This window comes from Sciurus vulgaris (assembly GCF_902686455.1).
Source record: "Sciurus vulgaris genome assembly, chromosome: 8".
Lineage (NCBI taxonomy): Eukaryota > Metazoa > Chordata > Mammalia > Rodentia > Sciuridae > Sciurus > Sciurus vulgaris.
In genome coordinates, this window is record NC_136468.1 from 48,201,156 (window position 1) to 48,217,734 (window position 16,579).

The window sequence follows — 16,579 nt, forward strand, 5'->3', positions numbered from 1 at the left end:
CTAGTATTAGTTGAAATCAATTAAAACTCTTCTTAATTTACAGACAGAGGTTTCTCTGGTTTTAGAGGGAAATTATAAATAATTCAAGATCAATGCTAATTATAAAAGTTGACAGTCATACATGGATCTTAGCCACCTTTGATCCATGTGGTAATTTGGTTTAATAAGATTATACCTGGGGTGGGGGAAGGAAAAATAATTGAGACAAACATACTTTCCCTATGTAAAAGTATGATTACACAAATGGAATGACTCTACTTTATGTACAACCAGAGAAATAAGTTTTACCCCATTTGTGTATAATCAATCAAAATAAATAAATTATTTTTAAAAAAAGATCATACTTGATATCAGGAGAGAAACTGGAAGTGGCCATTTGGAATTCTACACAATTTATAGGATATTATAAACAAAACAGCTATAATAAAACATTAAAAAGTAGGTAATCTTTTTAAATTTTTCTTTAAGAGAAAACTCTGGCACAGTTGCCTGAGATGCTCTCTCTGCTGAGTGGACTCAAGGCAGTCCCATTCCTGCCTGAGACTGGAAATGTTCATTCTGCCTACTCTGTGAGCCAACTCGGAGGTCGTGGTAGAAACCTGGCCCTTTTAAAATTTTATTTTGAGAAGGGAATAACTTTATTTAGGAAATGGTCGAGAACCTTTTCCCTCCAGAACTGTCATTATTAAAGCAGGCTGCTTATTCAGAGAAGGCACCACTCATTTTGGGAAGGGCTGTGCCACATTTCATTACTTCACGAAGCTTATAGAAAATTTAAGTTAAATAAAGAAGTTAAAGTTGTCTTTTGGCTTCTAGAGATATGTATAGATCACTACAGAGGGACAGCTAAAATGCTTAAAGCAGCCTTTGTTATCAGTGACTTTAAGCTCTTCCTATGTGCTAGGTTCTGTACAAAGCACTTAACTAAAGTGATAGCATCTAATCCTCACACCAGGCTCTATAAATTTTACAGTTCTATAATTATTCCACTTTTTCAAAACCAGAGAAATTAAATAACATTTTACAGTAATACAATTAATAGGTGGAAGGGACAGTATTTAAATAAAGTAAGTAACTAAAGGAACTAGAAAGTACTTTATATAACGTTCCATGTTCACACTTTTAGGAAGGTAACATGCAGTATTATCCAATTTGTGGTCTGTCTGGCTGAGTGGGTGACTTTGAGAAAGAAGAACAATACTCAAGCTCAAAAGAAGTCTTTGAATTACTTCACAAACCTACAGGTGAGTCAGTTCTTGTTATATCCCCTGTTATGAACTATAACAGTTACAAAATCATGTGTCAACTATTCTTCAGACATTGGACTCCCACTTTTACTTCAAGGACACTCTATGCCACTTTAAATGGCCATATCTTTAACACAAAGTTTATTAATCAGGAAAAAAAAATCATTATTCTTCAAGGGTTCCCTTTTTGAACACCCTCCCATGTCTTAAGACCGTAGGTTCTATTTATTTGTCTCCCATCAAATCCTTCCTTTTCCTCATGCTTAATCCCAGCCACCTCACAAATTATATACCGTGTTGTATTTATCATAAGACCTAGTACTTCCTTTCTAACTAGAAGCAACATTTCCCCTTGCAAATCAGCCACCTAAAGAATGTCTGGAAGCAGGTAGTTAGGGTTCAAACTAACTTTTTTTTTTTTTGTTTATTTATTTATTTTTTATTTATTGTAAACAAATGGGATACACGTTGTTTGTCTGTTTGTACGTGGGTTAAAGGCATACCATTTGTATAATCATAAATTTACATATGGTAATGTTGTTTGATTCATTCTATTATTTTTTCCTAACTTTTTAAAAGCTATCCTATTTACTCCTCACTTTCAAAGTGGGGTAATAATAATCTACCTACAAATGTAATTTCCACTCTTAGTAGTAGTGTTTCTTTTAGTATCTCTATTGTTTATGTATAATCTTTCTCTAACGAAACAGTCTGTATATTATTTGAAGCTGAAACATATCATCATAAGGTTCCTGAAATATTTAAAAGTGAAGGAAAAATGTGTTATAGTTCACCAACTTTTCTATAAAATGGTATCAAAATAAGATTACAACTCTTTAACCTACCAAGATTTCTCTAACTTGCTTATTCTCTGCTCCTATTCTAAGCCTGACTTTGATTGCTGGGCAGCCATACATGTTGGATATAAAACAGAGAACTCTCACAGAGAACAGTGGTACTCAAGCACTAAACAAGGACAAACTAGAAACAAGGCAGTAGGGCAACTGATCCTTTCTCCTATCCTTGCACACATGGAAAATAATATTTGATTAGCACATCGGTACAAATTAGAAGGGTTCTGGGATCTAGAATACCTCCATATGAAAAAAAATTTTGTTATGTTTATTTCATGTAATTATGATAAGAAAAAAGCATTAAGATATAGTAAGCAATGCATTTGTATGCATTATCTTTATCGAAATTTCAATGACATATTTAAATTGGTTTAGTTTATACAGAGAAACATAAAAAAAATGATATTCAAATATAATTTTAACTGTGATAAATTTTTGCATGGTTTGAAAAGTGATTTTGTTCTTTGAAAATGCATAATGAGTCAATATTGAGAGTCATGTAACCATCCAGTCTCAGTCAGGAAGCTCTGCCAGAAGAGCACAAGTTCCTGTGAAGAAGCGGTGCTTATGGGCTCTTCCTTTCCTCTGTGCCTCCTCTACTCGCCTTACTTTTCCTGCTCTTTCACTATTTCATTCTGATAAAGTTTTCCATTGACCTGTAATTGATAAATCCTTTAGCTTCATGAGTTACCTCAAGGCCCCCAAACATGCTAAACCACTCATTTAACACTCCAGTGCTCAGAAAGCCAATCAAAACTGGATGGTCACAAGAGGTGGGATGATGACGTGGCACCTAATAGGCACAACCAAGGGCTGGTTGCAAGTCTTGTGCTGTGCCCTTGCTAAAAGGTGGCGGGGGATCTTTAAAGGCTGAATGGCCCATGTGAGGTCGGCAGGCTTACTCTCTTTTCTAAACTCTAGTACTTCGGCGTTCCCTAGCAACAGAAGCAAAGGATCAATTTAGAAAAGTGCTTTCCAGAGCATTCTATGTGGCTACTGACCAAGCCATTTTAGTTTATGTGATCGAGCAATTGAAATTCAAGGAGATTTATCACCGACTGTCCTCGGCAGCAAAACTGGAAGAGTAGCGCTTGATAATGTATGCTACTAATGTCTGAGATGACTGATTCTACCTCTACTGCACAAGCATGGATTGGTTTCAGTAAGAATTAGTAGTCTCTGCATCTCACTGTGAACCGACAGTGTTGCTAGGGAAACTGATAATTATGTGGCAAAATGGAGGGTGTGGAATAGAAAAAGGGTTCAGAAGAAATGTAAGGTTTTGATCCAAATCAGCATGTTAATAGTATAGTTTGTTGATCTTTTGTAGTCATATAATTTAATAAATACCATTAATTATATGTTTGACAAGATACAGATTTCTAAACTGAAAGAAATGAATAGTAACAAAAAGCTACTGGTTACTGATCATACTTTGTGTATACCACAGCAGGAACACGTATTTATAATAAAATAAAATTAATTTTAAACATTCAAAAAAGGTGAATAAAAACCACATTGGTTTATTTCTGATAGTTTTCTTTAGATATCAATCATATGGTGTTTCAGGTATAAAAATCATAATTCTATAAACTCTAATAAAATTACTTTTCTAGGCTCATAGACTAAGTCAGGCAGCCTCAGAACACCCTAGGATAAAGTGGTACAGAAAGAATTGTCAGTATTTTTATGTGACACATAGTAAAATCAGCCCAGAGAAGCCAAGTTATCTTCCTGCAGTCACACAGTTACTGGACTGGTGGTAATGCTGGAACTAACTCCTCTTTGAGCTGTCTGAGAGACATCATTTATTAATTATATCTGATTTAGAGAAAGCCCATCAGAAAGATATAAACCTAGTGAATAAATATCTTCAGAAATCACTTTAATTTAAAATTAATACTTTTAATACTTTTCATTTTTAATGTCTAAGGTTAGTTCTAAAAGTTAATGATAGGATATAAACAATTATTTATAAGAAAAATCTCACTAGAGACATTTTAACGTGTGAGAATGATCATCAGAAACTAAACAGCTCATTATTAGCATGGCTTTACTACATGTCAAACAGTTGTCTGTGAGTTGTTGGTCCAATCATGACAATTCTGCTGCACAATATTCTTTTATTTTCACTCTCTAACGACTTTCTTACTCTGTGTGTGTGTGTGTTTAAAGAAGATGAAATCAAATGTTTTCTGTTCTCTGTATATACAAATTCTCACACAATTTCTAATTTATGAATGTACTACAGATATTAAACATTCATTTGTATTCATATACACGCAATCTACGTATGGTGTGTGTGGGCGAGAACATAAGAGATTTAGTCACAGTTGTATTCAATCCAGTATTTTGGTCTTATTTGGTCTTTGATAGGAAAGACAAGAGGCACACATGATAAAAGCACAAAACTATACAGAGGATCTTAACTAAATGAATTCCAAGTGCCAGGAGCAGGGAGTTGGCCTTCTGATATTAGGAAATTGATCTTTATTCTAAGGACTGAAAAATTCTAAGTCTTATTCTTTAGTACAAAGTACTGTAGCTTATTCCTCATGGGATGGACTACCATTTTTAAGGAAGATTATTAAGTATGTCAACATTATGGTTTAAAATAATATGTGGTTCATCTTTAGTTGGGATTTTGTCAATTGCTTACATAGAAGCAATTATTTTTGATAACATTAGAGGTAAAATTAGAGAGTCCTATTTTGACAAGGCTTTTCTGCTTTCCCCAAGTAAGAAGGCATTTACAACTCTGGATTCTCTGAGTCAGAAAAAGAAGAATGTGAGTTCAACTTGTGTAGTCATTAAAAGTGATATTCAAGACTAGGCTACACAAACCTTGACTTAAGCCATCCTGACAAGACGTTTGTTTGACATCCAAGTTCTCCATGGTATCTCCTTTGGAGACTTCACCAAGAGACGTTCTTCTCTCAAAGATGTTGTTGTTATTGTTAACTTGAGTCCCATTTTGCTTCAGTAGTCTGAACACCTCAGCTTCCAAATCTCTAATCTAGAAAACCAAAAAAACCATTCATAAAACTCTAAACCAGCACTCCTCTCCAAGTACCAGGTAAAACTATCTCATGTTTCGAGGACTTTTGAGAATACAACTCACCCGTACTTGTAGGCCTTGAACTTCCACAAGATGAGCTTTTTCTAAATCTTCTATTTTCTTTCTTTCTACTTCTTGTCTTTTGATGAAATCAAGCTCTCTTAAGAAAAATAACACATATGGTTGTATCAAACACTTAACGGGTAAGGTAATGTAAGTTCTTATCTGAACAATAAACCTCACAATGAGATAACAAAGAGTCATTTAAATAATCAAAAATCAACTATAGTTAGAGGAAGTATTTACAGTAATGAAAGAAAATAAAATATCTTTAATGAATCACAAAATAAAGAATAGCATTTTGATTCTGTTTATTATGATTTTCATTTATAGCTCCTGATTCTAGAGCACCCATATATATGCCTTGGTGGAGACTTTAATTATGTGTCATATAGAAATGGTTCCCTATTTTCAATGTCACAAACGTAAGTGATGCAAATAGATGGTAAGAGTTGCAGAAGATAATTATTATAGGCTATCTTTCTATGAATAATCATGGAGAAGGATACTATGGGAAGAAAGAGAAATACTTCTATTTTGAGAGGCTAGATGCAAATTTGGCAAACTTTATTATAAAATTATTACATGAAAGAGAATTAGGTATGATATTTTTGGCAAAAAAATTAAAACAGTGATATATGGAATTCACAGTCACAAAGAGCAATTACCCTTCTTTTTACTACCCTTCTTTTTATCATACATTTTTATAGCAATCTCTTTTAAATATTCAAAATATTATTTCCACGATAGGAGACAGAGATATGCTGAATCTTACACACACACTTAACTTCTAAGGCTTGACACGAAGACCAGAAAAGATACTCGCATTACTACTTTTCTGTTTTAGCTAACAGGAAGTAACTGACCAAAAAAAAGGTAATAAAAATTTCCTTGGTCTTTCCCTCTAACATTACACCAAAATTCAAAGGGTGAAAGCAAAGCAGCAGCAGCAGCTCTTTCTGAATTCCAAAGCAGAGGGGTAGTGATGGTCTCTAATTGTAGGGAACTGGGGCGCCCTGTGATTCTTTCAACAACTGAGAAATGCAGAGTGGCAGGGTGGGGGTCCTTTCAGTCAATATTTACACTGTCTGTCATGGGGAAATTCAGACAAAAGCAGCCTGATCCAAGCCCCAACTGCTCCTTAGCAAGTACCATAGCCGATCATTCTGCAAAACTTTAGCTGTGTTTCTGGTTTTTAAATCAGAGATGTTTCCAAAAGAAAAAAAGAAATTCAAATGCCATAATAGTTACTATCAATGATTAACCATCAAAAAGAAAGAAAGGAAAAAGGAAAAGAAAAACCAGGAGGCATATGATTGTGAAGAAATGGCAAAGTATGCAAAATACACTCTCACATGAAAAAATGAGGGAAGAGGTTTCCAGAATGTAATAACTATTTTGGTGGTCACTATACTGCTGACAAGGGAAAAGCTTGAGGTCATCTTTTTTATTCCACTAGATATTACAAAAATGTTGGCCATAGCTGCTTACTTTTGTTGAAAATCCTTGATCAATTTCTTTGCCTTGTTATACTTCTTTTCCAAGGCCTGATACTGGCTCTGAGTCTCTTTGAGATGTTCATTCACCGTGTGGCATAATGTCTGAGCCTCAATCCAGTAGCTCTCTAACTTCAGCATTCTTTCTTTATTCTCTTCTATGTTCTGTTGGAGTTGGGTTTTTTCTAGCTCCCACCTTACTTTCTCATTTTCTGCTGCCTGCAACTGGAGAAAGCAAATGTCAAGGCCAGAATAATTTGGGTATGTCTGCAGCAAAAATCTCTAATATTTTTACAGCATGTTTTAGATTAAATTCCATTGTTACATATACTCAATCAGCAAAACACCTTGAGATGAGAAAAGCAAGTATTACTTCCACAAAGGATAAAACAGAAGCCTTGAAAGAGAAATTATTTGCCCAAAGTGGAACATCTGTTAAAAAACATGGGTTTGATTCCAGATCCCACGAATTTTCCTTCAAATCCTGTGTTCTAAAATTCTATAAGCAGGAAAAGACAGTTTAGAGTTTGCATGATTATCCAATAAATGTCAAAGTGTTTTCTTCGGGAGATTTTTAAAAATGTAAAATGATATGCAAAAAATTAACTAAAAAGGGAGTGAGGATAGGCAGGGAGAGAGTGGTAAAATCACAAGATGGCCCAATGGTTAAGAGGGGGACTCTGGAGTCATTCAGCTTAGATTTGAATCCTAATTTTGCATTATTGGCTCTTAAACTTTGGGTAAGTAATTAAAATTTCCCAAGAGACAATGATATTGTCTCTGTGACAGAATCATGATATAACATATTGGCCTGCTTGGAACTAATCCTTGGGGACAATAATCATCTGATAAATGTGAGATATTATTACTTTTCTTTTAACCCTTGTGGATGATATTATTAGGTTCTTTATTTCAATGGTATGAACATAGTCTGTATCTCATTATATTATGGGCAGTGTTATGAATTTCCAGATCTTCATAAACCTCAATTCACATAAAAGTATAAAGGCAGATAAGTAAAAATGTAAATGGTTCTTTGATTAATTTTAATCCCTCCAGTAGAACAGAAAGGCAGCTTTTTGTAGCCTCTGCTTCTAGGTACTCTTAGGAATTGACAATATACCTCTCTAATACCTTCATTTCCACAGAAATTTACGACTGATCATTTAGGTAAGGGCTTAAAAGTCACTTATTCGCAATAACCGTAAGCCCTTCCACCTACTACTTTATCTACTTCCTAAGCCTTCTTTAATGTCCAAAAAGATTGTGGAATCATTATAAATTACAAATGCTCAAAATGAAGATATTTTAAAAATCATCTATCATTCAGTAAATGGAAATATATATGTTCACATATGTGTGTGCACATGCATACACAGAGAGAGAGAGAGAGACTTTTTTTGTGTCTTTTTTTTTTGGTACCAGGGATCGAACCTACTGAACTACATCCCCAATCCTTTTTATCTTTTATTTTGAGACAGGTCTAACTAAGTTGCTGAGGCTAACCTTGAACCTGTGATCCTCCTGCCTCAGCCTCTGAGTTGCTGTGATCACAAGCATGTGCCACCACACACTGGCTATAAAGTTTTAACTAAACCCATTTGTAAAGCAGATTACAAAGTTAAAAAGTAACCCAAAACACTTCAAAAGTAGGAATTCTATTAACATAAATAATCATGACAGCAAGTTAATCTGTGAATTTCATAAGCCAATGTAATCAGAAAAATATAAATACTAATTTATAGTATTTTCTAAATTAAATGTTTATAATCTAACACATAAGCTCCACTGAAGCATTTATAATCACAGGGGCATCTTTTTCCCTAATTGTAACCAGTTTTTAAAAGTCTACTTTTTCTATGTCAAGAAACAAATGCAATTTAAAAAAGAACTAGGGTTTTTTTGTTTTTTTACCTCATCTTTTATTAAGAATCATTTTGTACCAAGTTGTTTATTTACCAACCACTACTAATGTAAAAATTACTATTCACAGTATTGGGCTGACACCATGAATGATGTATAGATGTGTTTTGACTAAAGAGCTCCAGAGCGAGAATACCATTTAACCAAAATAGCCTCGCTAATTCATCTCCACTTAAAACACACGGAAAAACCAAAACAAGTGTTCAGTGTGAATGAGAAAACGGATCATTAGTGGTGGGGGAGTAATTATGTCTTAATTTTAAAAAGATCATAAGAACAACAACTAATATTGTTTTAAAGTAATTCAAAATGTATTTTTAAATCTGTGAAATTACGCATTTGTTAAAACTAATCACAATCGCTAGAACTGTAGCTCACACAAACAAGTACCTTATAATTTACCAATTAAAAATGCCTTTTTGAATCTTGCATTATTTTATGTATAGAGACTAAAAATACCATTCCCTTTTATTAAGACTTTCCTCCCATACAAATTTTAAAACTTGTGAACTAAACTTGCCTAAAAATTTCCAGTAGTACCTGGCACCTAAAATCAATTATATATGTATTGTTTATAATATTTCATTCTTACAAATTAGAAACTGTTTTTATCAAGAAATAATGTGCTGTATTAGAACAATACATTGTTTCTGGTGAATAGACTAAAAGTAAATAAATGATTAAATCTACAATAATGTAAATGAAAGAATTATAAACATACTTCAGACACCTGAACCATTAAAAATATTACTTCTTGAGGACTTCTCCGAGGAAACTGGCTACACGTGTGCAAACACATAAATATATATACATTTAAAATAGCATGCTATTTTCCCTGAGAAGTACTTGAATGCTGGTTCTCACCAGCATGTTCTATGCATCTAATGGTGGAAATGAATCTCTCATATTTGTATTCTTTCAAATGCACAGGAACAAATCTTTTAGTCCTAGGGTTGAATTTATTTATAGTTTGTGAAGTTTAAAGAGTACAATTCAAACACCATGTACTGGTGCTTACCTTGGTCTTCAATTTTTGAATCTCTGCTTCTGTAACTGCATGTTTGATTTGCAACTGAAAATTGAAAAGAAAATATCTGAACTAAGAGAATGTATCTGTATTTTTAAAGTCTCACCAGCTATGAGAATACTTTAGCACATAGTAAAAAGCCTAGAAAAGTGCTGCAATGCAGAAGGTTGTAAATTAAAATGTCTAGTGTGTAAAATGACTCACTGGGTACAAACTAATTAAACACAGGGTTTATGGCTCACATTCCCTAACATCAGATTAGGTTACCAGTTTAATTGCTCAGGGACCAAACAGAAGTAAACACTTTTTTTATTTTTATTTTTGCTCTCTTTGCAGCTCTTCCTTTATGATTTGACTGTCAAAGCACTGTTTCCTTGCTTAGTTGGGGCCAGTGGAAAGGTTTAAGCCTAGTCTATGGATCAGGAGCAACGTAAAGATTCAATTCCATATCTGGAAGAAAGGTGGCGCCATGGTTCTGTGAGTCACTTGCACATTCAGATGAAGCAGCTCAGCTGCAAAGAGAAAAAGAGGAGGATGCAGTTTCACAGAGAAACCTCCGATTTTTTTTTTTTTTTTCCTTTTTAATTTCAGGAGAGGTACTGATTCAGATTTCTGTTCTCCAAAATGCCCCCTCATATTGAAGAGTCAGACCTCAAATAGCTCCTACTACAACTTATTATCCTAAGAGTCACCATTTATGTTTGTTTTGCTTCTCCCCTCCCCCCACTGTTTTCTTTGTAAAGGAGGAAGAATCAATGAAACATTCGTTTTCTTGAGGGATAAACAAGCACCCCCAAATTTAATGAAAACAATTTACAGGTTCAGAAGTTCTCTGAAATTCATGGAGTTGGATGTTTTTAGAATTTAGCAATTTTCTAATTTTAGAAAGGTAATAAGATGCATCTTCCATGAACTCTGTATTACCCAAAGCAGAATCTGCAAACACATGAATATTTCTGCCACTAAGCATATGAATATTTCCACTAAGTGAAGTATATAAAGACCATAAATAGCATCCTGTCAGGTTTGTACCACCAAATTAGTTGCCACACACTTTTAAGAAAACCTGTTTTGAGAGAAGTCACAGAGCTTCTTCAAGTTGCCACTAGAAGTAGGAGGTAGAGAGGAAACAGTCCCAGGTCTGACTCTCCCTATCTCTGCTTCTTGCCTTCACCATGTGTCTAATGGAATCAGTGGCTTTGGGATATGTTTCTCATTTAATCCTTACAAAAACCCTGAGGCATATGTCATCAACATCACCCTCTGATGAGAAATTATTAATCTGACTGGAAACCACAGGTTACTTTGAGTAATCTCTAAGCATTCTGACAGAATGCAAAATGGTGCTCAGTTAGGTTACTGTTGTTATGAGTAGAACTTAAGAACATCTTTCTCATTTTTCAGGCAGCACTTAGTGAATGAGAGTATGTGCTAGTCTCTTGAGGACACATGAACATGATATTGAATCTACCTTTGAAATATCTATTCAGGGAGATTAATAAATTCTCCTTCCTGAAAGAAGTCTGTGGATGATGCTGACAGATAGGGAAGTGGGAACCTGCTTCTGGAAGGCTTGATTAATATTTTTCTCATATAACTAGGTCAGATAGTCTCTGGCTTTGGTGTCTTTGTCATGTCTCAAATCCAACAGTGGACCCCACCTTCAAGGCAAAGTGGGCAAAATGGGCCTGACTACTTCCATTTCCTGAGGAAGAGAAAACTGCTTCTCAAAGGGTAACAGAAGTTGAAAAGAGAAGCATAATTGGTAAAAAGTCGTGTTTTCTTACTCTAGAGCAGTTCTCCACTGCTGAAGAGATTTATGCCAGAGACCAATAACTTTCCCAAAAGGTCAAGGGTTTTGTGAGACAGTCAAGCTGACTGATAGTGGGGAGAAAAGAACAGAATCAGAGCCTGTTGCCTGTTGGAACTTCTGGGCTTCAGAAATCTATGTTTGGAGAGAAGACTTGGGATTGGAGGACATAAATAAAAACAAGACTTCAGGTCAGTGTCTTTGAACTTACAAGACCAATCTCTTTCATCTCTTCTGTCATCTTTAATGTGAATGCTATAGATACCCACTCCGGATAGCAACCCAAATAAATATACAGTTCTTACAAAGAACAAGAGCTCTTATTTAACAGTCTGTAGGTATACTTGCTGTGTATATTTTCTATTTATTGTTTTTAAAAAGATGAATATGGAGCATTATGTCTATGACTGAATCAATATAATCCAAATATAACCACTAGAAATAGAAACACCCTTATAGAGAAACATAAATAATCAGATTGAAGTTTTGTACTGGCTTGACTTATTCTGTATAGGATCAAAAACATTTTTAAGTATTATTTTAGTAGGAGAAATTTAGAGAGTTCTAGTACCATAAGTTTTATAATCAGATAAGAGCAACATTCTCTACTCTGACATTATAAGGGCAACAATAAATGGTATTTGAATGTAACTTTATAAAATGATTCAGCAACGGAATGAGAATTTTTACAATTATTTTTGTGAGTATTGGACTGATATCTGTTTACCCACAATAGGGTAAGCACCACAAAAGAAAGAATTGAAACTGGTTTTGTGAACCAATTTTTTTTTCATTTCCACTCAAAGCTTTAAATACGGTGTCTTTCTTTCTTTTCTCAAGGAATGGTATATGCAAAATGAGCTGAAATAGGCTGAGAGAGCAATAGCATAACATGACCTGAATGACAATAACAACTGCAGGATACGCAGCACTGGATGAGATTCTCTAACATGAAGGGCCCTCCAAATCAGGACTCTGAAACTGGTGTTAATGATGAAAATGCTGGATGTAGTTGGGCCTGTAATTATAGCTCCTTTTAAAATAAATGTTTACTACTAAGTACATAACAATGAGTAACTTCTATTTTGTTAATGGAAAGTTCCATAAGGATAACTTAATTTATTCATTCTCCAATGCATTTGTGACTTTTCTGGCTTCTTTTATTATAGACTTAGATAAAACAATACAACTTTTAGACTTCGTTTTTCTCTCAAGAGGAATGTAGACTTGCTTTTACTAGGGCTAACAGTCTGACTCCTGAGGAGTAGTGGTGAGCCCCAAACAATGGGCAGTCAGTCATGAGGCACCCTCCAATCAACATCACCCTCCGATGAGAAATTATTAATCTGACTGGAAACCACAGGTTACTTTGAGTAATCTCTAAGCATTCTGACAGAATGCAAAATGGTGCTCAGTTAGGTTACTGTTGTTATGACTAGAACAGTCCCTGATGTAGACTCTCTCTACACCCCAAAATTACCAGTGATATAACATTAAGAAAAACTCACAACCCCCAAAAGTCACCAAAACTAAAAATAACTGTTCCCAGAATATGAAACAGTCATGAAATTGAATTAAGATCACAAGTTCAAAGCCAGCCTCTGCAACTGTTGGGACCCTGTGCCAAAATAAAAAATAAGAAGGGCTGGGGATGTAGTTCAGTGGTTGATCGCCCCAGGTACAACCCCCAGTATCATGAAAATTAAGAAAAAATCTATCCAGACCTCACCTAGTGCTAAAATGGGGCTCTCAATACTGTCCAGATAGCAAAACAAAACAAAACAAAACACACAAAAAACTATCATCTAAGCTTCACCCTGATAACAGCTGAACACTTTGTAGCATCCTCACTGATTGCTTGAGATGTAGTCTGCCCAGTTGCGAAAGATGGACAACCTCTACTGTCTTGCCAGGAATGGAACCTCAAACCAGATTCTGTCCCTTCTCAGTATTTCACATTTGTCAAACAGCAACTATTGGAATAGGGAAAGAATGCAGGTAGGTGGCCAAGGCCCTCATCACACACACATTGCATCCTTTCAGCTGCAGACCCCCAAACAGTGAAATAGACAGCAGTGATCTGCAGAGTTTGTTAACAGGCCCAACGTTGTCTGTTTTTCCTTTATTTATCTTGGAATGAGACAATGAGTTTTGTATTTGGTGCTAATAATTATTCACTTTTTTCATTATGAATTTCATGTCTAGACCTACTTCAAGGTAAAGAAATAAAGTGAAAATGATGTTTCCCATGAGTGAAAACATATCTTAAAGTAATTCTTGAGAACACCAAGACAAAAAAAGAAGCAAAATAAGGAATGAGGAGAAAGAAAATTAATTTTTTAATAAAAGAACTAAGTCATAGTGCTTAAAAAGAGGAATTTGAAGTTAAAAGCATGTTTAATGACATAGAAAATGGAATCATATTGATATGATGGGGCAAATTTGAAAAATAATCCCAGACATGGAAAATAAGCACCAAGAAACAGAGCCATAAAATAAACATTGACTGATAGTGTTTCTAGAAGAGAAACAGAATAGAAAATGGCAATGGACTAAAATGAAAACAAAACGACAAAAACAAAAACAAAACAAAAAGACTATTAGAAGGGAGGAAATCAATGAAAAGAGGTCTCTACTTTAAGAATTTGTTGGCTCTGTGGTTGTGGCTCAGTGGTAGAGCGCTTGCCTAGCACGTGTGAGGCACTGGGTTCAATTCTCAGCACCACGTAAAATAAATAAGTAAATAAAATAAATGCATTGTGTAAAAAAAAAAAAAAAGAATTTGTGATTAAAAAAATATAAAGCACAAGCCTTAAAAATAAAAGCATCCAAATGTCAGCTTGACATTAGACTTTTCCTTTAAGTTATACTTGAAACAATGACATTTGCCCTATATTTTCAGGAAAAAAAGCTTCTCAATCAAAATATTAAATCCAGCTAAATATCATTTCTATAGAGGAAGCTCATGAAAACCATATCTTCTACAAATACTTAATAAGTTACTTAAGGATATATTCTGAGAAATTAGAAAAAATTTAGAATTTAAGAATTAGGAAATGGTGCTGAAAAGGTAGAGCAGTGGAAATTGATTAACCTGAGAGTATGACTATTAGTTACAAATGCATTATAAAGCTATCTAAAAACAAGTTTTAAAAAGGGTAACAATTAAAATATAATAACATCTCTCTTGGAACCTAAGATTGAATCAAAGGCTTTCATATGGAAATGGTATTATTTTGTTCTTAACTTTCAAAATTATAGAAATGGAGTCTACTTCTTTAAAACTTGAAGATTATCCGTAATAAAAATCAAAAACCAGAAAAGAAATGCAAAGCAGACAACAAAATGAGAGAGTAATTAGACCTTGAATAATTATTCAATAAGTTTAAATTGGCTAACTTTTCTTAGTAAGAGATATAAATTCCAAGATTACATTTTGTAAAGTTACAATAAAACAAAGTGTTTTGACCAGGTTTATGTTAAAGGCAGGTATACACTCACATGCTTTTGTGTGTTTACCCAGCAACTCAAACAAAAGTGGTATTCAGAATATTAACATCAGATGAAGTACATGTAAAGGTAAAACAAAACAAAACAAACAAAACTTTTAAGTCATATTTGATGGACTTTCAACATAAAATCAAAATAGATAACCATAGCCAGAGGACACAAAGAATAATAGTGAGGTATAATTTTACTCATATTCTCTGTTTAGTAGATTAAATAAGGAAAAATGAATAAGGATTCAGAAGGTCTAAAACACAGGTCATTTCCATATCATGATAATTAGAATGTCATACTTGGGCTGGGAAGCTCATGAAAACTACATCTTCTACAGATACATAACAAATGACTTAAAAATATACTCTCAGAATCACTTTTGTCACAAATACCCATATTACTCTTTAATATTTTTTCAAAAAAAACCCTGAAAAAGACATTATCTAACCACAATGTAATAAAACATTTAATTAATAAAAATATAATAAATTAAAAACTGTTTTCCCAATTATTCAAGTCAAAGAGAAAATGAAATAGCAAAAATGAAAATTATAGACAAAGTGATGACAATAAGATGAATGCACACTGAATGTAAAAGATGTGGCAAAAGGTACAATAAGAGACAGTGTCACAATTTTAACTGCTTGTCTATAAACAATAAAATATGACAAATTAAGCATTGACTGCAAGAAATTGGAATATGAAAATCAAACATGTCCAAGGGAAACAGGATAAAAATAATTCATTTAAAAATAAATAAAAACAGAAATGGCCAAATTAGGTAGGGGAAAACTTCCAACTTAGGCCAGCACTGCAAACTAACAAAAGCTATTTCTTGCCCCTCTTGAATTTAACTTTGGAGACACCAAAAATAGAATAGGCTCTTGAGCATCAGTTAACACAGGTACTTCAGACAACATAGGCGCATCCAGATGTCTGGAAAACTGAGGATATGGGGCAGGAGAATGTCAGCAACCAGGAATGGGGAATAGCAATTTAGTTAAACTTTACTAAACCTGGCAAGTGTACATATGGAAGTAAATCAAGAATAACCTATTCCATGGCCTGAAGCTGTGACTTTCCAGCCATTAACTTAAGTAGGAACCTTTGATATCAGGTGAGAGAAAAATAGTAGTGCCTGAGAATTAACAAAAGAACATCACTGCAATCCCATTATAGTAGGATAGAAAGGTGAGCTGGAAACAATCATCTTGTAAAAGGACCACCCTCAAGTATATTTAACTAAAACTCCTAGAGTACAAAAAAATAGAGGAGAAGAGGGAGGGTATGCTATGGTTATTTTTTTTTAAATGACAAAAACATAGATATTGATCAGCTTTATATATTGCTAGATAACCTAAGACGAAATTAATGTAGTCGGGGCAATAAAATAAAAATATTAACTTTGAAGCATCAGATAAAAATTTGACATATCTAATGAAAAAGAGGTAGAAAATTAAAAAAAAAAAAACAGAAGAAAACTTGGAAAGTAGAAAATGTGATATGAAGAGACAGGCATAAGCATTAATACTAAGATGATTAAAGTAAATGTAAATGGATTACACTCCAATTAACTGACAAAAACTTCCAGAGAAGAATAAAA

At 34.0% G+C, this 16,579-nt stretch overlaps 1 protein-coding gene across 12 annotated transcripts in view; it reads right to left on the reverse strand.

The window, feature by feature from the left end:
• The window catches only part of PPP1R9A (protein phosphatase 1 regulatory subunit 9A), a 355,775-nt gene that overhangs the window by 40,738 nt on the left and 298,458 nt on the right, over positions 1 to 16,579 (reverse strand). For all 12 annotated transcript variants that reach the window (XR_013765931.1, XM_079152241.1, XM_079152237.1 and 9 more), the window contains 4 exons: positions 9,657 to 9,710; positions 6,711 to 6,940; positions 5,223 to 5,319; positions 4,946 to 5,117 (listed from right to left, as the gene is read on the reverse strand). Coding sequence is in view for 11 of the 12 variants with exons in the window: in XM_079152241.1 (XP_079008367.1) it covers positions 4,946 to 5,117; positions 5,223 to 5,319; positions 6,711 to 6,940; positions 9,657 to 9,710 (553 nt within the window). In the remaining variant the exon portion in view is untranslated. The remainder of the gene's footprint in view (positions 1 to 4,945; positions 5,118 to 5,222; positions 5,320 to 6,710; positions 6,941 to 9,656; positions 9,711 to 16,579) is intronic.